The 20,965-nt window shown below is 41.0% G+C and overlaps 2 protein-coding genes across 2 annotated transcripts; both read left to right on the forward strand.

Moving 5' to 3' along the window:
- The first annotated feature begins 600 nt into the window (after nucleotides 1-600).
- On the forward strand, nucleotides 601-1,770 carry LOC122033989. Its single transcript, XM_042593128.1, has one exon. It carries the CDS (start codon nucleotides 601-603, stop codon nucleotides 1,768-1,770), a length of 1,170 nt encoding a protein of 389 aa, XP_042449062.1.
- A 285-nt stretch (nucleotides 1,771-2,055) lies between these two features.
- Nucleotides 2,056-5,036, forward strand: LOC122033990. The gene is made up of 4 exons (XM_042593129.1): nucleotides 2,056-2,825; nucleotides 3,337-3,601; nucleotides 3,794-4,709; nucleotides 4,825-5,036. The coding sequence occupies exons 1-4, from the start codon at nucleotides 2,056-2,058 to the stop codon at nucleotides 5,034-5,036; spliced, it is 2,163 nt and encodes a 720-aa protein (XP_042449063.1).
- Nucleotides 5,037-20,965: the final 15,929 nt, after the last annotated feature.

Here is a 20,965-nt window from a genome sequence, read left to right on the forward strand (position 1 = left end):
GTGTTTTTGATATAGCCGTGTGGGCTACATATTAGTTACATGATTGTTCTCATTTTCTTTTATCCAGCCGGGTAGGCTGTGATTTTTAACTGCGTGGTTGTTGTTTCTTTGTGTACATATATTCCAGCCGCATGTGGCTGATGTATTTTGCATGTATGTGATGTTCCGATTGTCACCGGTACAGGGGAGATGCCGCCGAAATTTTTCGGGAGAGACTCCTTTGGGGCGTGACAATTTAGTGGTGTTAGAGCTTTGGTTTTTCGAGGTCTGTTGCTCGGGTTTTAGAGTTCTGAGGGTTACGAAGTATATTCTTCGTGTTTTGGATTTCCAAGGTTATGATGCTTATTACTCGTATTTTAGATTTTCGAGGTTACGATGCTTCTTTCTCGTATTTTGGATTTCCGAGGATTGCGAGAGTACGGATTTTTCAAGGATTTCAAAGTTTATGAGGGGTACACTTCGGATTCGTATTTGCTTCCTCGATATGACTTTCCGGATATGGGGAACAGGCAGCGGCAAGATATCTCCAAGCAATAGGATGTAAGTTACTTTACTGTTATATTATAATTCTATAGCCTTACCTTGTTGTTGGTATCAGGAATGAAGCGTAAAGAGACAGCCCCTAGTCAACGACGTGGTCCAGGACGACCACGGAAGCAACCTACCGAGTCAGTGGAGGCTGAGCCAGTGGAGTACGAGGCGGATTCTGTCAGGGATCCTACCGAGGATGAGATTGACAGTCGTGCACAGACTCCTCGGGTTGCCCCGAGAGATCCGGATTTCCAGCCTCAGTTGGTTCCTCCTACACTACCACCTGTAGTCCCCATTCCTACTGCTACTTCTTGGGCAAAAGATAGAGCTCGGATCCCGTTATTGGCCCGATCGGTGAAGGATCGATTCACTTTATTCTATGGAGTTCCCGACCCCAGTGTTGCTCGTTCTTGGTTGGGAAATGTGGAGGACACCTTCGAGTATTTGTCGTGTACCGAGGAGGAAAAAGCTGAACTGGCTGCGTACCACCTTCGAGACCAGGCTGTTACTTGGTGGAAGATGCAGAGGTCACTGTTTGGGGATCAGAGTATTACCTGGACCTTATTCCGAGACTCCTTCGAGAGACAGTATTTTCCAGCCCCATATCGTATGGCTCGCCGACAGGAATTCTTAAGTTTGAAGCAGGGAGATCGCTCGGTGATGGAGTATAATGCGGAGTTTAACCGATTAGCTGAGTACTGCCCGCAGTTTGTTGCTCAGGACAGCGATCTGTTGGACCAGTTTACCCAGGGTCTTGCGGCGTATATACGTATCAGGATGTCTGGTTTTACCCCTAGTACTTATCGGGAGGCCTTAGACAGAGCATTGATGATTGAGATGACACAGCAGCAAGTTTCTCAGGAGCGGGGTAAGGATAAGCAGAAGGCCCAGGGTACGACTCCAAATCAGAGACGACAGAATAAGGATCAGAAAAAGCGAAAGAAATGGCAGGGATCCCAGGATACTTCGGGGGAGTCTTATCGATCGGCGAAGACAGGACGATCCTCAGCTGGTTCATCTAAATCTTCTCAGAAGGATTATTCTAGTGTGCCTAAATGTTACAGATGTGGTACTGAGGGGCATCTTAGACCTAATTGTCCATTGGGTCAAGACGTTTGCTATTACTGTAAACTGCCGGGGCATGTGAGTCATGAATGCACACTGAAGGCACAGATGGAGGCGGCTAAGAGTACTCCACAAGGGAGTCGTACTACTCAGACTCGACAGTCGAAGGGTTGACAGAGGCCACAGAGTGCTTCATATCGGCAGCGTGTGCCACCCTCTCAGGCACAGGCATATCACATCCAGGGCCATGAGCACCCAGCAGTACCAGTTGCTATGCAGTATGCCCCTGCTGTGTCTTCGCATCAGACATATCCGGCACCACAGACCCTTGTGACGCCACCCAGCTCCTATCCGGTGATACAGCCGCAGCAGTATGCTACCACTCACCAGCCGCAGCAGTATGCTACCACTCACTAGCCGCAGCAGTATGCTACCACCCACCAGCCTCAGCAGTTCACCATGGCTCCACCAGCACCGTTTCAGCCCACTACGGGAGTATCGCCGTCGGGCCCGGAAGTAGGACGAGTTTATACTGTTACCCGCGAGGAGGCTCAGCGGGCCGAGGGATCGGTCTTTCGGGGTATGATTACTGTTTATACTTTTCCTGCTGAATTATTGATTGATACTGGTAGTTCCCATTCTTTCATTTCTCAAGTATTTCTGAGTAAGATTTGTAGATTACCGGTTCGTCGGACTCATACATTAGCGGTATCTTTACCCTCGGGAGATATACTAAATATCAGTCAAGAGGTTAAAGATTGTCCATTGGATTTCGAGGGTCAGACCCTTAGGGTGGACTTGCAGGTTCTTGATATGTTAGAATTTGACATCATTTTGGGTATGGACTGGTTGGCCAGATATTATGCTACCGTCGACTGCAGCGCTAGAGTCGTTACATTTAGACCTCCGGGTCTACCATCCTGGGTGTTCCAGGGTACCAAGGATGGGGGGATTTCTGTTATCTCAGCAATGCAAGCTCGGAGATTATTGTCTCAAGGATGTCAGGGGTATCTATTATCTATGATTAAGACTGATCAGGATCATACTCCACAGGTTTCTGACATTCCTATAGTTCAGGAGTACCCTGACGTATTTCCAGAGGAATTACCCGGCTTGCCCCCGAAAATGCAAGTGGAGTTCACGATTGAGCTGATGCCGGGAACAGCGCCGGTATCCAGGGCTCCGTATCGTATGGAACCTAAAGAATTAGAGGAGCTAAAGGTGCAGTTGTAGGAACTACTGGACAGAGGGTTTATCCGTCCTAGTGTTTCTCCATGGGGAGCTCCAGTACTCTTTGTAAAGAAGAAGGATGGGTCGATGAAATTATCCACTACCACGTATAGAGGATCTGTTTGATCAGCTCAAGAATACTTGTGTGTATTCAAAGATTGATCTGCGCTCTGGCTATCATCGGCTCAGTGTGAGGGATTCAGATATACAGAAGACAGCATTCCGTACTCGTTATGGACACTATGAGTTCTTGGTAATGCCATTTGGGCTTACCATTGCTCCAGCCGTCTTCATGGATTTGATGAATAGGGTATTTCTTGAGTTCTTGGATAAGTTTGTTATTGTATTCATCGATGATATTCTGATATATTCTCGGTCCGAGGAAGAACATGGACAACACCTTCGTATAGTATTGGAGACGCTCCGGCGAGAACGTCTCTATGCAAAATTCAGCAAATGTGCATTCTGGTTATCTTCTGTGGGCTTTCTGGGACATATTGTTTCTAGCAGGGAGCAGCCGAAGTCTATACAGGAGATTCGTAGCTTTCTCGGTTTAGCTGGATATTATCGAAGGTTTGTGGAGGGCTTCTCTAGCATCACTCTGCCTTTGACTCAGTTGACTAGAAAAGGGGTGAAGTTTTGCTGGACAGAGTCCTGCGAGACAAGTTTTCAGGAACTTAAGCGAAGGCTCATTTCTGCACCTATACTAGTACTTCCTTCTGGAGATGATGGCTTCGTGCTTTATACAGATGCATCATTACAGGGGTTAGGCGCAGTACTCATGCAGCACTGACGGGTAGTTTCTTATGCCTCACGCCAGTTGAAGGAACATGAGAAGAATTATCCGGTGCATGACCTGGAGTTGGCAGCCATTATATATGCGCTAAAAATCTGGAGACATCATCTATACGGGATTACCTTCGAGATATTCACAGACCATAAGAGTCTTAAGTATCTATTTACTCAGAAAGAATTGAACTTAAGACAGAGAAGATGGATGGAATTCTTGAAGCACTATGACTGTACGATCAACTACCACCCAGGGAAAGCCAACGTGGTAGCTGATACGTTGAGTAGGAAATCCCGAGGAGTTCTTGCCTGTCATCGTGTGATGGTTACAGAGCTGGTACAGAAATTTTCTGAGTTGGAATTAGTAGAGCAGGGTCAGACTGAGCGGGGTATTCTGTTATCTATGGTTGCCCAGTCACCCATGGTAGAGAGGATTAAAGAAGCTCAGGCTACAGATCAGCATCTGCAGTTTTTATGTAGCAGGATTATTCCAGGACAGCAGACAGGGTTTTCTTGCGACGGAAACGGGATTCTGTATTTCCAGGGGAGATTGTGTGTTCCTGAATCATCTTCCCTGAAGGAAGACCTACTTCAGGAGGCATACCGATCCAGATTTGCGATTCATCCGGGTGGTACACGTATGTATAGAGATTTGTGGCGTTCATATTGGTGGACTGGCATGAAGAAAGACATTGCGGATTTTGTTGCACGATGTCTTGTATGTCAGCAAGTAAAGGCTGAACATCAGAGACCCGCTGGTTTACTCCAGAAAATACAGATACCGGAATGGAAATGGGAGCACATCGCGATGGATTTCGTCGTGGGTCTACCCAGAACCCAACGAACACATGATACGATTTGGGTGATTGTTGATCGATTAACCAAATCTGCTCATTTCCTTTCGATCCGTAGGACGGAGTCATTGGATCGATTAGCAGAGTTGTATTGTAGAGAGATTATCAGGCTACATGGTGTACCTCTCAGTATTATTTCGGATAGAGATCCGCGGTTCACTTCACGTTTCTGGCAGAATCTACAGCAGGCTATGGGTACAGAGTTACGTTTCAGTACGGCTTTCCACCCCCAGACGGACGGTCAGTCGGAATGTACCATACAGACATTAGAGGACCTATTGAGATCATGTGTCATAGACTTTGGAGGTAGTTGGGAGGATCATTTACATTTAGTAGAATTTGCCTACAACAACAGTTATCACTCAGCGATACAGATGGCACCTTATGAGGCGTTGTATGGCAGAGCATGTAGATCTCCCACCTTATGGACAGAAGTTGGGGAAACACAGATTTTGGGGCCACAGAGTCTTCAGCGTGATGCGGAGATGGTTCGTACTATCAGGCGCAGATTGTCAGAGGCTCAGGATTGACAGAAGAGTTATGCAGACCGGAGATGGAGACCTTTAGAGTTTTCTGTTGGTGATCATGTATTCTTACGAGTATCCCCTACGAAAGGAGTAAAAAGGTTTGGGTTGAAGGGTAAGTTGGCGCCTCGCTATATTGGACCCTTCCAAATTCTCGAGAGGATAGGTGAGGTGGTGTATCGACTGGCATTACCACCATCACTGACTGGGGTGCATGATGTATTCCATGTGTCTATGTTGAGGAGATACGTACCGCACCCTTCGCATATTCTCACAGATGTATCAGTGGTTCTTCAGCCAGATATATCTTATGAGGAGATTCCAGTTCGGATTTTGGACCGTAAAGAGCGCTAGTTGCGGAACAAGACAATTCGACTGGTCAAGGTCGGATGGCGGCATCACTCAGATGAAGAAGCCACTTGGGAGTTGGAAGATCAGATGCGGACTAGTTACCCCCACCTGTTTACAGGAGGTGAGTAAAGTTTATTTCAGTAATTGGAATAAGTTCATCTACTACTTCTTACTGTTAGGTAGTAGTGGTAAATTTGGGGACCAAATTTTTATTAGTGGGGGAGGATGTAAGATATGCGAATTTATTTTAGGGCTATCATAGAATAACCTTGTGAAAGTTTTCGGAAATTATAGGAATTTTTCTGGATTTTTCTGGAGGTCGTATGGCTAATTTCACGGGGATAGGAGTGGGGGCCTGGTTGTAAATACGCGAGTGAGAGTCTAATTAAGGAGGAGTACTTAGGGTTTAATTCCCTTAACCCTAAGTTACTATTAATAGTCTCATTTCCTCACCCGAGCCCTCAAACCCACCCGATCCTTTTCTTCCTCTTTCTCTCTCGCGTGAGCTTCCTGACGCCTACCTCAGCGATCGCCGGTTCTCCCCTTTCCTCTCTCGGTGTCGCCGGCGAGGAGCAAATCTTGGAGCGTGGGAGGAAAAGGTTAGCTATATCCCAACCCTTCTTCTTTCCGACCTTTCCCCTTCTCTGATCTCGGCGAACAGCAGGTTTGGACCCCCGAATCCATTGATCTCGCTTGCGGTTGGGAGAGAATCGAGCGTGCCGGTGTTGGATCAGGCCAGCATCGCTTGTGTGGAGGAAGTAACAACCATTGTCCCTTCCCGATCTCTTCTTTGTTCGTCGGCAAGCATAGATCGAGCCCTAGCTGTGATTCCTGGAGGTAAGCAGTTGGTTTGGGTCTTGAAATCGATTCTCTGATCTTCTTTCTGATGTGATTCGGGTAGGTTTTGGTTGTGCATTAGGGTTTCCGATCTCTTCTCTGTTCGTTAGCAAGAACAAGACCGAGCCCTAATCGGGGTATTGGAGGTAAGGGTTGGTTTCTATCCTGAATTTGGGTTCTGATCCTCCTTCTGGTATTGATTCGAGTGGAGTTATGGAAACCATATTAGTGTAGTTCGGATTTGAAAACAAAAGAAAAGCTTTATTAAACTAAGAAAATTATTTCAAGTCTTCCGCTGTAATATGTACATAGAGTATCGTAGCCCCGTCCCTTAGGGTTAGCAGGGAGGGCGGGCGTTACATCCCTGCTAACCCTAAGGGACGGGGCTCCAAGTATAACATAAGTTATACTCCAAGTAAGAATATGGTAAATATGGTAAAACAAGTATAACATAAGGAAATAAAGCATAAGCAATGTAGCAAAGAAAATAATGCATAGGCAATATAACAAGGAAGAAAAATAAATAAAGCATAAGTTATATAACATGAAAATTAAGCATCAACATATAACAAGAAAATTAAACATAAGCATTCTTACTTGGAACGGCAGGTCGGAGGCTTGATGTGTGTGTAGTGAGCTGGCAAAAACTTTGGCTCTGATACCAACCTGTAACGCCCGCCCTCCCTGCTAACCCTAAGGGACGGGGCTACGATACTCTATGTACATATTACAGCAGAAGACTTGAAATAATTTTCTTAGTTTAATAAAGCTTTTCTTTTATTTTCAAATCCGAACTACACTAATATGGTTTCCATAACATGATAACAAGATAAATAGAAACATAACATCAAGTTACCCATATAGTACTACAATTTACGAAACCAAAGCGAAATTCTTAAAAGTTCTTAAAGCAAGTTCTTATTTGGTTGCCTAGCCACCGCCACACATATCTCCTTGCCTCTCCTGCTGCTCCTTTAGCTCATCCAGCTTTTTCCTTTATCTGTGGTACAAGGAAAGTAAGCTATGAGCACTCATGGCTCAGTAAGTTCCTTTCCTACTCACTAAAACCGAAAATCATCACATGATCAAAGAATATCTCAACATAATATGATCTCAACTAGTCATGGCATAACATATCATACTCTTTAAGCATATCATGCAACATAACAAAATCATAACTAGTCATGGCATATCATCTCTTAAAGCATAGCATGATACATAACATAATCATATCTAATCATGGCATATCATAGCATCATCAAAAATCATAGCATGGCATATCAAGCATAGCATGAAACATAACATACTCATATCTAATCATGGCATATCATAAATCATAGCCTCATCACAACATGATCATAAGGTATATGCAATATGATTTGAAAACATGTATCCGAAAAACATGTGTATGTCTCACGATCTTTAAAACCATTTCTTCTTACATATATACTTGAACATATTATCAACTTAAATGGGATCCCGGCTATGTACCACTTACATATTGCGCGCAACCTATGTAGGTCCAAGGTAGCAAGTCTTGAACCCTACAAGGCAAACATACTAGGCCCGAGTCTTACTCCATCGACCTAGGGGCACTTAGGAGCCCATCCCTAACGAGGCCCGAGTCTTATTCCATCGACCCCGGGGCGCTTATGGAGCTCACCCTTGGTACAAGCCATATAAAGTAAAGTACATGTCATACTTATACATATCACACATCATAAGAGCATGCATCACTTAGGCACACATCATATCATAAAAGTATGCATCACTTAGGCATACATCATATCATAAAAGTATGCATCACTTAGGCATACATCATATCATAAAGGTATGCATCACTTAGGCATACATCATGTCATAAAAGTATGCATCACTTAGGCATACATCATATCATAAAGGTATGCATCACTTAGGCATACATCATGTCATAAAAGCATGCATATTTTCACCACATAGCATATCATAAAAGCATGCATATTTCTATCCACATAGCATATCATAAAAGCATGCATATTTCTAGCACATGCCATATCATGGAAAGTATGAATCACAAGCATACATATTTAAGCATAAGGGTGTATCATGTGATTATACTATCATAAGGAACATGGTAACATAGTTAACTTAGATTCTAAGCTTCCTAATCCCTTGGGTTCTTATCACGGCCGAACCCCCTTAGATCTCAATTTAGGTAAAAATAACCTCCAAGCATGTGGAACCCAAATTATCATCACATCAATTTCATAGGAAGCATTATAAGCATGATTAACTTGGTTTCTAAGTTCTCCAAGTCCCTAAACTTCATGTGGCCGAACCTTATCAGGTGTGAAACAAGGTCCCAATTGTCATGAAAGCATGGAAACCTTAAACCATATTTATAGCATTTTTCTTCCAAGTAACATAGTAATCATATTTGAGTTAATTCCTAAGTTCCTCAAGCCCTTAACATATGTCATGGCCAAAATTTCACAAGTATTCATTAGGGCTAAAAACAAGCATACAAGCATGTGAACTTGAACTAAAATCATGTATAAATTCATAATAAGGTATCATACAAAGGGTATGGCCGAAACTTTCCCTAGCCTCATTTTAGGTCATTAAGCAACATATAGCATGAGAACTTTGGCTTTCTACTTATCATATTTCATGTAGAGTGACATGAGCATATTTAAATTTTGTTCTAGGGTTTCTAGGGCATCTATCCCTTCATGGCCGAGACCTACAATGGTCCATTTAGGTCATGGAAAAATTATACAAGCATGTGACACAATCAACACATTATCATATTTCCATAAGAAGCATTTTTAACACAATTTGTTTCAATTCTAAGGCCTCTAGGTCATTTAAACCCTACTTGGCCGAGACCCATCAGTGGTTAACTTTGCTTCAAATAGCCTAAATGCATAGGAAGTCATACAAGTTTCATAGCATGTATAAAGACAAGCATAATAAACATACATGTGCATTGTGTCTTAGGCTTCCTAGGTTTCTTTCCTTTTTTTTTTTTTATGCTTTAGTTTCATGTTTTGCTTGTTTATGTTTGATGCTTTTAGTTATAATTTAGATTAGGATTACGTATTGGTAGTTTAGGAATAATACCAGAACAAATAGATAGAAACAAAACAGTACATTAGATGGGCTAAAAATGATAACCACTTACACTAGTCTGTTTGTCCTTATTTAGATAAACATGGTTAGGACACGCAATGCCCGAACCGGAGGGACAGCGACTCCACCAGACCTGACGCAGGTAGTTGTAGACCTCCAGCATCAAATCGCGGAGCAACAACAGCTGATCACTACCTTAATGGGTCAGCAAGGCAACCCAGTTACCCCACCGGAAAATCAGAATGCACTACCGGTTATACCTACAGCCGCGCCAGTGCCCCCGGCAGCTCCTACTCCGATGGTCCGACAAGAGGCCTATCTGATTCAGTGGCAAAGGCTCAAGCCGGAAGCATTCTCGGGAAACTGTGAACCATGGGATGCACAAGCCTGGCTCAAGACCGTGGAAAGCATAATGGAACTACTGGATTGGCCTGAACACGAGAAGGTCAAATGCGCGTCATTCTGCCTTACCGGAGATGCCCGGATGTGGTGGGACAGAGTAAAGGCGAAAAGACAAATAAACCAAATGAAGTGGACGGATTTTGAGACAGAGTTCTTAGAGGAATTCTTCCACATGCAAGTGACCAACAAGCACTATGATGAGTTCACTGAGTTCCGGCAAGGTGATCTGTCAGTTAACGAAGCCGTCAAGAGGTTCAACCGCCTAGCACGACTGTGCCCAGAACTGATCCGTACTAAAAAAGAAAGGGTCCGATTAATGTTAAAGATGCTCCGCCCTGAACGTAGCCGGCGGAGTTAATAGACCGCAGACTGCAGAGGAGCTAGTCAGCAGTGCCCTAATTACCGAGAACTACCAGAAAGCAATGAACAAGGGCATGAACCAAGCACTGACCGGAGGACAAAAATCGCACAATACCAGAACCGACTGGAAAGGAAACTCAAGTGGAAAGAGGAAACAGTGGAATAAAACAAAAGGTGGTCCGGCCAATAAGCTCCTCAGTGTGCCACATGTGGGAAGATGCATTCTGGAGTATGTCTCCTAAGTACCAGAAAGTGCTATAACTGCGGAAAGGAAGGCCATCTAGCGAGAAATTGCCCAACTCAACCTCAGGCACCACCTCCGTAGAACTTTCAGAACAGGAGTGCCCCCGTACAGCTTCACCAGATGCAAGCTGCCATAGAAGGGACTTCAATCAGCCAAGGAAGATTGGAAGCCCCTCCCGCTATGACGAACGCCAGAGTCTACTCTCTCGCTCAGGATGACGTGGCGAACGCCTCTACTGTCATCACAGGTCAGCTATCTAATTTTAGTCAGTATGCTAGAATTTTTATTCAATGCTGAAAGCGAACTGATGAGGGAATCCATCGAGAAACTGAAACATGTTTCGTATCCGTTAGTTAAAACCGTGTCCGGACGACTCTCTACCCTCACCATAACACCAACGTTATTTGAGAACATGTTAGAGAAGCAAACCAGGGACCCGAGCCTTCAAAGAATTAAACAAGAGACCACAGGAGGAAAGAATGATGGGTTCTATATCGCAGACGATGGAATATTATACCTCAGGGATCGATTATGTATTCCAGAGGATCCAGAGTTGCGAAAAAAGATACTGGAAGAAGCTCATACAACACCTTATGCAATGCACCCGGGTTCCACAAAGATGTATCAGGACCTGAAAAAGAAATTTTGGTGGTCCGGTATGAAAAGAGAAGTGGCTCAGTACGTCAGTACTTGTCTGACGTGCCAAAGGGTAAAAGCTGAACATCAGAGACCCGGCGGATTATTACAACCTGTCCAAATTCCAGAATGGAAATGGGAAGAAATCTCCATGGATTTCATTTCAGGTCTACCCAGGACGACAAACGGATATGATGCTATATGGGTGATCGTGGACAGATTGACGAAGTCTGCACACTTTTTGGCGATCAAGATGACTTATTCAACTGAACAACTAGCTCAGCTATATGTTAAGGAAATCGTCAAATTACATGGTATCCCTAAAACCATTATTTCTGATAGAGACGGACGTTTTTTCTCGCACTTTTGGGAGTGTGTTCAGAAGGCCCTCGGCACGAAGTTGTTGTTTAGCACAGCCTTCCACCCATAGACTGATGGGCAGACTAAAAGAGTAAATCAAATATTGGAGGATATGTTAAGAACTTGTGCCCTGGACTTCAAGGGGAGCTGGTGCTGATATTTATACTTGGCAGAATTCGCCTACAATAATAGCTACCAAGCTACTATTGGAATGGCACCTTACGAAGCTCTATATGGGAGGAAGTGTAGGTCCCCTATATGCTGGTATGAGAGCGGTGAAAAGAAGGAAATGGGGTTCCGAACGGAACTTATTGATGACACCACCCGAGCTATACAGAGAAACTGCTCAGAGTCGGCAGAAGAATTATCCCGATAAACGGCGCAGACCGCTAGAATTCAACATCGGGGATTTGGTATTCCTTAAGGTATCCCCCATGAAAGGGATAATGAGGTTCGGAAAGAGAAGCAAGTTAAGCCCACGATACGTAGGACCGTACCGGATTTTAGAAAGAGTGGGCCAAGTCGCATACAGACTGGAACTACCTTCAGACATGGCAGTCATTCACAACGTGTTCCATGTATCGATGCTCAAGAAATGTACTCCCAGCACAGATCAAGTGATTGAGCCTCAGTCGGTACAGGTGCAGGAAGACCTGAGTTATGAAAGTAAACCCATCCGGATCCTGGACCGAGAAATCAAGAGGTTAAGGAACAAAGAAATACCCTTAGTAAAGGTCCTGTGGCGGAATCGACGATTCGAAGAAGCCACCTGGGAACGCGAGGACCATATGAAACAAAAGTACCCGGAGCTATTTTAAAGTTCGAGGACGAACTTTTTATGAGGTACGGGGTACTGTAACACCCACTAAGCTTTTAAGATAAGCATATGAATGTAGGATTTTGCCTTAGAAAAATAAAAGGAAGTGGGTTGAAGCAAAAAGAAATAAAATGAAATAAAAAGAAGAGGAGGTCAAGGATTGAACCTTGAACCTCTTATATTATAATTTATAGAATTAATTAGTAGAAACCAATTGGGATAGAGATAAGATATTGATAGCAAAGGAGGGAAACTCATGATAAGGGTGAGAGAAAGTTAGCCAAAAGAAAACAAGAAAAGAGCAAGAGAAAGGCAACTTGCCTTCCTTCCTTCTCTCCCTCTTTCTCTCTTCTCTTGCCGAAAATAAAAGAGGCTAATTAAGGGGATTCATTCCCCCTTATTTCACAATGAATGATGAGGATAAATAAATAAATAAAAATAAAAATAAAATAGAAAAAAAAAGGCTAAGGGAGAAGGAAAGCAAAAACTAATTTTGCTACTTCTTCCTCCTTAACATAAAAGGGAGCAAGTAAAGAGAAGAATTCTAATTTTTCTCTCATTTCTCTCATTCTCCCCTCTCCATCACTGAGAACCCCAGCCCCCTCTCCTCCATCTTCGGCCCCAAGCCAAGGTTTTCTCCTAAGAAAGCCTAAGATACAAGGAGGACTTAGCAAGAGGAACAAGGGAAGGGAACTAGAAGAAGAGGCTACTTCTTCCATCACCATACCTTAGATCCACAAGCGAAAAGGATGTAAGCTTCCCCTCACCTGTGGTACAAGGCTTTTTATGTGATTTTCGGATTTTATGAGGATTAGAAAACCTAGAATAGAATTTAAGAAAATTCGGCCAAAGAAGAGTTTCAAATCTAGGAAGGTTTAAACAAGTCATCATTTCATGATATTTTTTTCTATACTATGTAGGAAGGTTTTCCTTCATGTTTTTATACCTATATGATGCTTGGTCAGAGGAGTACCTAACCCTAGAATTTCGGCCAAAAATGTTTTAAAGAGGTTAGGGAAATCATTGTTTAACCAAACTAGTACAAGATTCCCTCCATGAATTACTAAAGATCTTTTATTGGTTTTCTTGCTTGAAAGTTACTTGGAACCAAAGGAAATCCCCTCATATGTTTCGGCCAAGAAAAGAGCTTAGGGTTAGGAAGACCTTTAAATTTAAGTAACCATGTTTATATGATAGAATATAGAGTTCTCTTAAAGAATTGCATGTTGAATATTGCTAGAAATTCATGAACTCTTCATTAAGATTTTCGGCCATGTTAAGATGGATAGCTTAGGAAAGCTTAAACAAAATTTTAACATGCTCAAGACCTCTGTGATATTAAGATATGAAAGTGGTTTAATGCTCTCATGCTTAATTAGGGTATAGAGAATTTAGTTACATGATATATGACTTGTAAGGTCACAAGGGTCCTAGCTTGTTTATGAACCAAATTTGTATATGATGTTCTTAGTAATTTTTGCCATGAAACTTACTTAGGTTTTCCATGCTTTAGGCCACTTAAAACCTAGTTTAGAGAATGGTAGGTTTCGGCCATGAGGAAAAATAAAAGAAAAAGGAAAGAAACCTAGGAAGCCTAAGACACAATGCACATGTATGTTTATTATGTTTGTCTTTATACATGCTATGAAACTTGTATGACTTCCTATGCTTTTAGGATATTTGAAGCAAAGTTAACCACTGATGGGTCTCGGCCAAGTAAGATTTAAATGACCTAGAGGCCTTAGAGTTGAAACCAATTGTGTTAAAAATGCTTCTTATGGAAATATGATAATGTGTTGATTGTGTCACATGCTTGTATAATTTTTCCATGACCTAAATGGACCATTGTAGGTCTCGGCCATGAAGGGATAGATGCCCTAGAAACCCTAGAACAAAATTTAAATATGCTCATGTCACTCTACATGAAATATGATAAGTAGAAAGCCAAAATTCTCATGCTATATGTTGCTTAATGACCTAAAATGAGGCTAGGGTAAGTTTCGGCCATACCCTTTGTATGATACCTTATTATGAATTTATACATGATGTTAGTTCAAGTTCACATGCTTGTATGCTTGTTTTTAGCCCTAATGAATACTTGTGAAATTTTGGCCATGACATATGTTAAGGGCTTGAGGAACTTAGGAATTAGCTCAAATATGATTACTATGTTACTTGGAAGAAAAATGCTATAAATATGGTTTAAGATTTCCATGCTTTCATGACAATTGGGACCTTGTTTCACACCTGATAAGGTTCGGCCACATGAAGTTTAGGGACTTGGAGAACTTAGAAACCAAGTTAATCATGCTTATAATGCTTCCAATGAAATTGATGTGATGATAATTTAGGTTCCACATGCTTGGAGGTTATTTTTACCTAAATTGAGATCTAAGGGGGTTCTGCCATGATAAGAACCCAAGGGATTAGAAAGCTTAGAATCCAAGTTAACTATGTTACCATGTTCCTTATGATAGTATAATCACATGATACACCCTTATGCTTAAATATGTATGCTTGTGATTCATACTTTCCATGATATGACATGTGCTAGAAATATGCATGCTTTTATGATATGCTATGTGGATAGAAATATGCATGCTTTTATGATATGCTATGTGGTGAAAATATGCATGCTTTTATGATATGCTATGTGGATAGAAATATGCATGCTTTTATGATATGCTATGTGGTGAAAATATGCATGCTTTTATGATATGCTATGTGGTGAAAATATGCATGCTTTTATGACATGATGTATGCCTAAGTGATGCATACCTTTATGATATGATGTATGCCTAAGTGATGCATACTTTTATGACATGATGTATGCCTAAGTGATGCATACCTTTATGATATGATGTATGCCTAAGTGATGCATACTTTTATGATATGATGTATGCCTAAGTGATGCATACTTTTATGATATGATGTGTGCCTAAGTGATGCATGCTCTTATGATGTGTGATATGTATAAGTATGACATGTACTTTACTTTATATGGCTTGTACCAAGGGTGGGCTCCATAAGCGCCCCGGGGTCGATGGAATAAGACTCGGGCCTCGTTAGGGATGGGCTCCTAAGTGCCCCTAGGTCGATGGAGTAAGACTCGGGCCTAGTATGTTTGCTTGTAGGGTTCAAGACTTGCTACCTTGGACCTACATAGGTTGCGCGCAATATGTAAGTGGTACATAGCCGGGATCCCCTTTAAGTTGATAATATGTTCAAGTATATATGTAAGAAGAAATGGTTTTAAAGATCATGAGACCTACACATATTTTTCGGATACATGTTTTCAAAATCATATTGCATATACCTTATGATCATGTTGTGATGATGCTATGATTTATGATATGCCATGATTAGATATGAGTATGTTATGTTTCATGCTATGCTTGATATGACATGCTACCTTATGATGATGCTATGATATGCCATGATTAGATATGATTATGTTATGTATCATGCTATGCTTTAAGAGATGATGTGCCATGAGTAGTTATGATTTTGTTATGTTGCATGATATGCTTAAAGAGTATGATATGTTATGCCATGACTAGTTGAGATCATGTTATGTTGAGATATTCTTTGATCATGTGATGATTTTCGGTTTTAGTGAGTAGGAAAGGAACTTACTGAGCCATGAGTGCTCATAGCTTACTTTCCTTGCACCACAGATAAAGGAAAAAGCTGGATGAGCTAAAGGAGCAGCAGGAGAGGCAAGGAGATGTGTGTGGCGGTGGCTAGGCAACCAAATAAGAACCTGCTTTAAGAACTTTTAAGAATTTCGCTTTGGTTTCGTAAATTGTAGTACTATATGGGTAACTTGATGTTATGTTTCTATTTATCTTGTTATCATGTTATGGAAACCATATTAGTGTAGTTCGGATTTGAAAACAAAAGAAAAGTTTTATTAAACTAAGAAAATTATTTCAAATCTTCCGCTGTAATATGTACATAGAGTATCGTAGCCCCGTCCCTTAGGGTTAGCAGGGAGGGCGAGCGTTACAGGTTGGTATCAGAGCCAAGTTATTGCCAGCTCACTACACACACATCAAGCCTCCGACCTGCCGCTCCAAGTAAGAATGTTTATGCTTAATTTTCTTGTTATATGCTTATGCTTAGTTTCACGTGATATGACTTATGCTTTATTTTTCTTCCTTGTTATATTGCCTATTTTTTATTTTCTTTGCTATATTGCTTATGCTTTATTTCTTTATGTTATATTGCTTGTCACTCTATTCTTTATTTTTTTCCTTATGATGCTTATGCTTTAGTTTCATGTTCTGCTTGCTTATGTTTGATGCTTTATTCTATGCTTTTAGTTATAATTTAGATTAGGATTACATATTAGTAGGTTAGGAATAATACCAGAACAAATAGATAGAAACAAAACAGTACGTTAGATTGGCTAAAAACGATAACCACTTACACTAGTCTATTTGTCATTATTTAGATCAACATGGTTAGGACACGCAATGACCGAACTTTAGAGGACACATTCTTAACAACCTTACCATCCGGGGAGATTATGCCATCGGACCATATGCTGCAAGCAGTACTCATTCGGATCGCAAACAGAGAACTCTACTGCAATCTGATAGTACTTGATATGCAGGATTATGACATAATATTGGGCATGGATTTCCTTAGCAAATACGGCGCTTCAATCGAGTGCCGCAAAAGGAAAGTGATTTTCCGACCCGAAACTGAACCAGAGATTGAGTTTTACGGGGAACCGAAGGGAACGGAGAAGTTATTGTCATCTATTAAAGCACAAAGGATGTTAGATAAAGGATGTATGGGGTTTCTAGCGCACGTGGTTAATACCAATCAAGTCAAAGACCCGAAGCTAGAAGATGTCAGGGTAGTATGCAACTATCCAAAAGTATTTCCTGATGAACTACCAGGGTTGGCCCCTGACAGAGAGATAGAATTCGGGATCGAATTGATTCCTGGTACTCAGCCGATCTCAAAAGCACCTTATCGTATGGCTCCGGCTAAATTAAAGGAGCTTCAGGAACAGTTATCCGAATTACTCGACAAGGGACTTATTCGTCCTAGTCACTCTCCATGGGGAGCTCCAGTGCTGTTCGTAAAGAAGAAGGATGGGTCTATGCGAATGTGTATAGACTACCGAGCGCTGAATAATGTGACGATCAAGAATCGGTACCTACTCCCACGGATCGATGACCTGTTCGATCAACTGAAGGGTGCGACCGTTTTCTCAAAGATAGACCTATGATCCGGTCATCATCAAGTGAAGGTGAAACCAGATAATATACCAAAAACAGCATTTCGAACCCGATATGGACACTATGAGTTCATAGTTATGCCTTTCGGAGTAACCAACGCTCCTGCAGTATTTATGGACCTGATGAATCGGGTATTTACGGCATATCTTGATAAATTTGTAATAGTCTTTATTGACGATATACTTATCTACTCAAGAACCCCAGAAGAACATGCTGAACACCTGAATACTGTACTACAGATCCTACAAGAGAAACAACTATATACAAAATTCTCCAAATGCGAGTTTTGGCTTGACCGGGTAATATTTCTAGGTCATGTCATCTCCAAAGATGGAGTTATGGTGGATCCAAGCAAAATCGAAGCTGTAAATAACTGGAACAGACCAAGAAATGCCAGCGAAGTCAGGAGTTTTCTCGGGCTAGCAGGCTATTACAGGAAATTTGTAGAGAATTTCTCCAAAATCGCAACCCCAATGATAGCCCTCACCAAGAAAAATACAAAGTATGAATGGACAGAAGCTTGCGAGAAGAGTTTCGCGGAATTAAAAAGGAGACTAACCAGTGCTCCGATTCTTACTCTCCCAGAAACCAACAGAGGCTTCGATATGTACAGCGATGCTTCCATCACAGGACTTGGAGCTGTACTCATGCAAGATGGCAAAGTCATTGCCTACGCTCCTAGACAACTTAAAGAGCATGAGAAGAATTATCCCATTCACGACTTAGAACTAGCAGCCGTGGTCTTCGCTCTCAAAATATGGAGACACTATTTATATGGAGCCCAGTGTAAGATTTATACCGACCATCAGAGTCTGAAATATTTCTTCACGCAAAAAGACCTGAATATGAGGCAACGCCGATGGCTCGAGCTAGTTAAAGATTACGACTGCGAGATTCTTTATCACCCAGGAAAGGCGAACAAAGTGGCCGATGCACTCAGCCGAAAGTTCAGTACCACCTGAAGTAGCTATTATAAAGTTCGAGGACGAACTTTTTATGAGGTACGGGGTACTGTAACACCCACTAAGCTTTTAAGATAAGCATATGAATGTAGGATTTTGCCTTAGAAAAATAAAAGGAAGTGGGTTGAAGCAAAAATAAATAAAATGAAATAAAAAGAAGAGGAGGTCAAGGATTGAACCTTGAATCTCTTATATTATAATTTATAGAATTAATTAGTAGAAACCAATTGGGATAGAGAGAAGATATTGATAGCAAAGGAGGGAAACTCATGATAAGGGTGAGAGTAAAAGTTAGCCAAAAGAAAACAAGAAAAGAGCAAGAGAAAGGCAATTTGCCTTCCTTCCTTCTCTCCCTCTTTCTCTCTTCTCTTGCTGAAAATGAAAGAGGCTAATTAAGGGGATTCATTCCCCCTTATTTCACCATGAATGATGAGGATAAATAAATAAATAAAAATAAAAATAAAATAGAAAAAAAAAAGGCTAAGGGAGAAGGAAAGCAAAAACTAATTTTGCTACTTCTTCCTCCTTAACATAAAAGGGAGCAAGTAAAGAGAAGAATTCTAATTTTTCTCTCATTTCTCTCATTATCCCCTCTCCATCACCGAGAACCCCAGCCCCCTCTCCTCCATCTTCGGCCCCAAGCCAAGGTTTTCTCCTAAGAAAGCCTAAGATACAAGGAGGACTTAGCAAGAGGAACAAGGGAAGGGAACTAGAAGAAGAGGCTACTTCTTCCATCACCATACCTTAGATCCACAAGTGAAAAGGATGTAAGCTTCCCCTCACCTGTGGTACAAGGCTTTTTATGTGATTTTCGGATTTTATGAGGATTAGAAAACCTAGAATAGAATTTAAGAAAATTCGGCCAAAGAAGAGTTTCAAATCTAGGAAGGTTTAAACAAGTCATCATTTCATGATATTTTTTTCTATGCTATGTAGGAAGGTTTTCCTTCATGTTTTTATACCTATATGATGCTTGGTCAGAGGAGTACCTAACCCTAGAATTTCGGCCAAAAATGTTTTAAAGAGGTTAGGGAAATCATTGTTTAACCAAACTAGTACAAGATTCCCTCCATGAATTACTAAAGATCTTTTATTGGTTTTCTTGCTTGAAAGTATGTTTCGGCCAAGAAAAGAGCTTAGGGTTAGGAAGACCTTTAAATTTAAGTAACCATGTTTATATGATAGAATATAGAGTTCTCTTAAAAAATTGCATGTTGAATATTGCTAGAAATTCATGAACTCTTCATTAAGATTTTCGGCCATGTTAAGATGGATAGCTTAGGAAAGCTTAAACAAAATTTTAACATGCTCAAGACCTCTATGATATTAAGATATGAAAGTGGTTTAATGCTCTCATGCTTAATTAGGGTATAGAGAATTTAGTTACATGATATATGACTTGTAAGGTCACAAGGGTCCTAGCTTGTTTCTGAACCAAATTTGTATATGATGTTCTTAGTAATTTTTGCCATGAAACTTACTTAGGTTTTCCATGCTTTAGGCCACTTAAAACCTAGTTTAGAGAATGGTAGGTTTCGGCCATGAGGAAAAATAAAAGAAAAAGGAAAGAAACCTAGGAAGCCTAAGACACAATGCACATGTATGTTTATTATGCTTGTCTTTATACATGCTATGAAACTTGTATGACTTCCTATGCTTTTAGGCTATTTGAAGCAAAGTTAACCACTGATGGGTCTCGGCCAAGTAAGGTTTAAATGACCTAGAGGCCTTAGAGTTGAAACCAATTGTGTTAAAAATGCTTCTTATGGAAATATGATAATGTGTTGATTGTGTCACATGCTTGTATAATTTTTCCATGACCTAAATGGACCATTGTAGGTCTCATCCATGAAGGGATAGATGCCCTAGAAACCCTAGAACAAAATTTAAATATGCTCATGTCACTCTACATGAAATATGATAAGTAGAAAGCTAAAATTCTCATGCTATATGTTGCTTAATTACCTAAAATGAGGCTAGGGTAAGTTTCGGCCATACCCTTTGTATGATACCTTATTATGAATTTATACATGATGTTAGTTCAAGTTCACATGCTTGTATGCTTGTTTTTAGCCCTAATGAATACTTGTGAAATTTTGGCCATGACATATGTTAAGGGCTTGAGGAACTTAGGAATTAGCTCAAATATGATTACTTTGTTACTCGGAAGAAAAATGCTATAAATATGGTTTAAGATTTCCATGCTTTCATGACAATTGGGACCTTGTTTCACACCTGATAAGGTTCGGCCACATGAAGTTTAGGGACTTGGAGAACTTAGAAACCAAGTTAATCATGCTTATAATGCTTCCAATGAAATTAATGTGATGATAATTTAGGTTCCACATGCTTGGAGGTTATTTTTACCTAAATTGAGATCTAAGGGGGTTCGGCCATGATAAGAACCCAAGGGATTAGGAAGCTTAGAATCCAAGTTAACTATGTTACCATGTTCCTTATGATAGTATAATCACATGATACACCCTTATGCTTAAATATGTATGCTTGTGATTCATACTTTCCATGATATGACATGTGCTAGAAATATGCATGCTTTTATGATATGCTATGTGGATAGAAATATGCATGCTTTTATGATATGCTATGTGGTGAAAATATGCATGCTTTTATGATATG

Source organism: Zingiber officinale, chromosome 11B (assembly GCF_018446385.1).
Source record: "Zingiber officinale cultivar Zhangliang chromosome 11B, Zo_v1.1, whole genome shotgun sequence".
Taxonomy (NCBI): domain Eukaryota; kingdom Viridiplantae; phylum Streptophyta; class Magnoliopsida; order Zingiberales; family Zingiberaceae; genus Zingiber; species Zingiber officinale.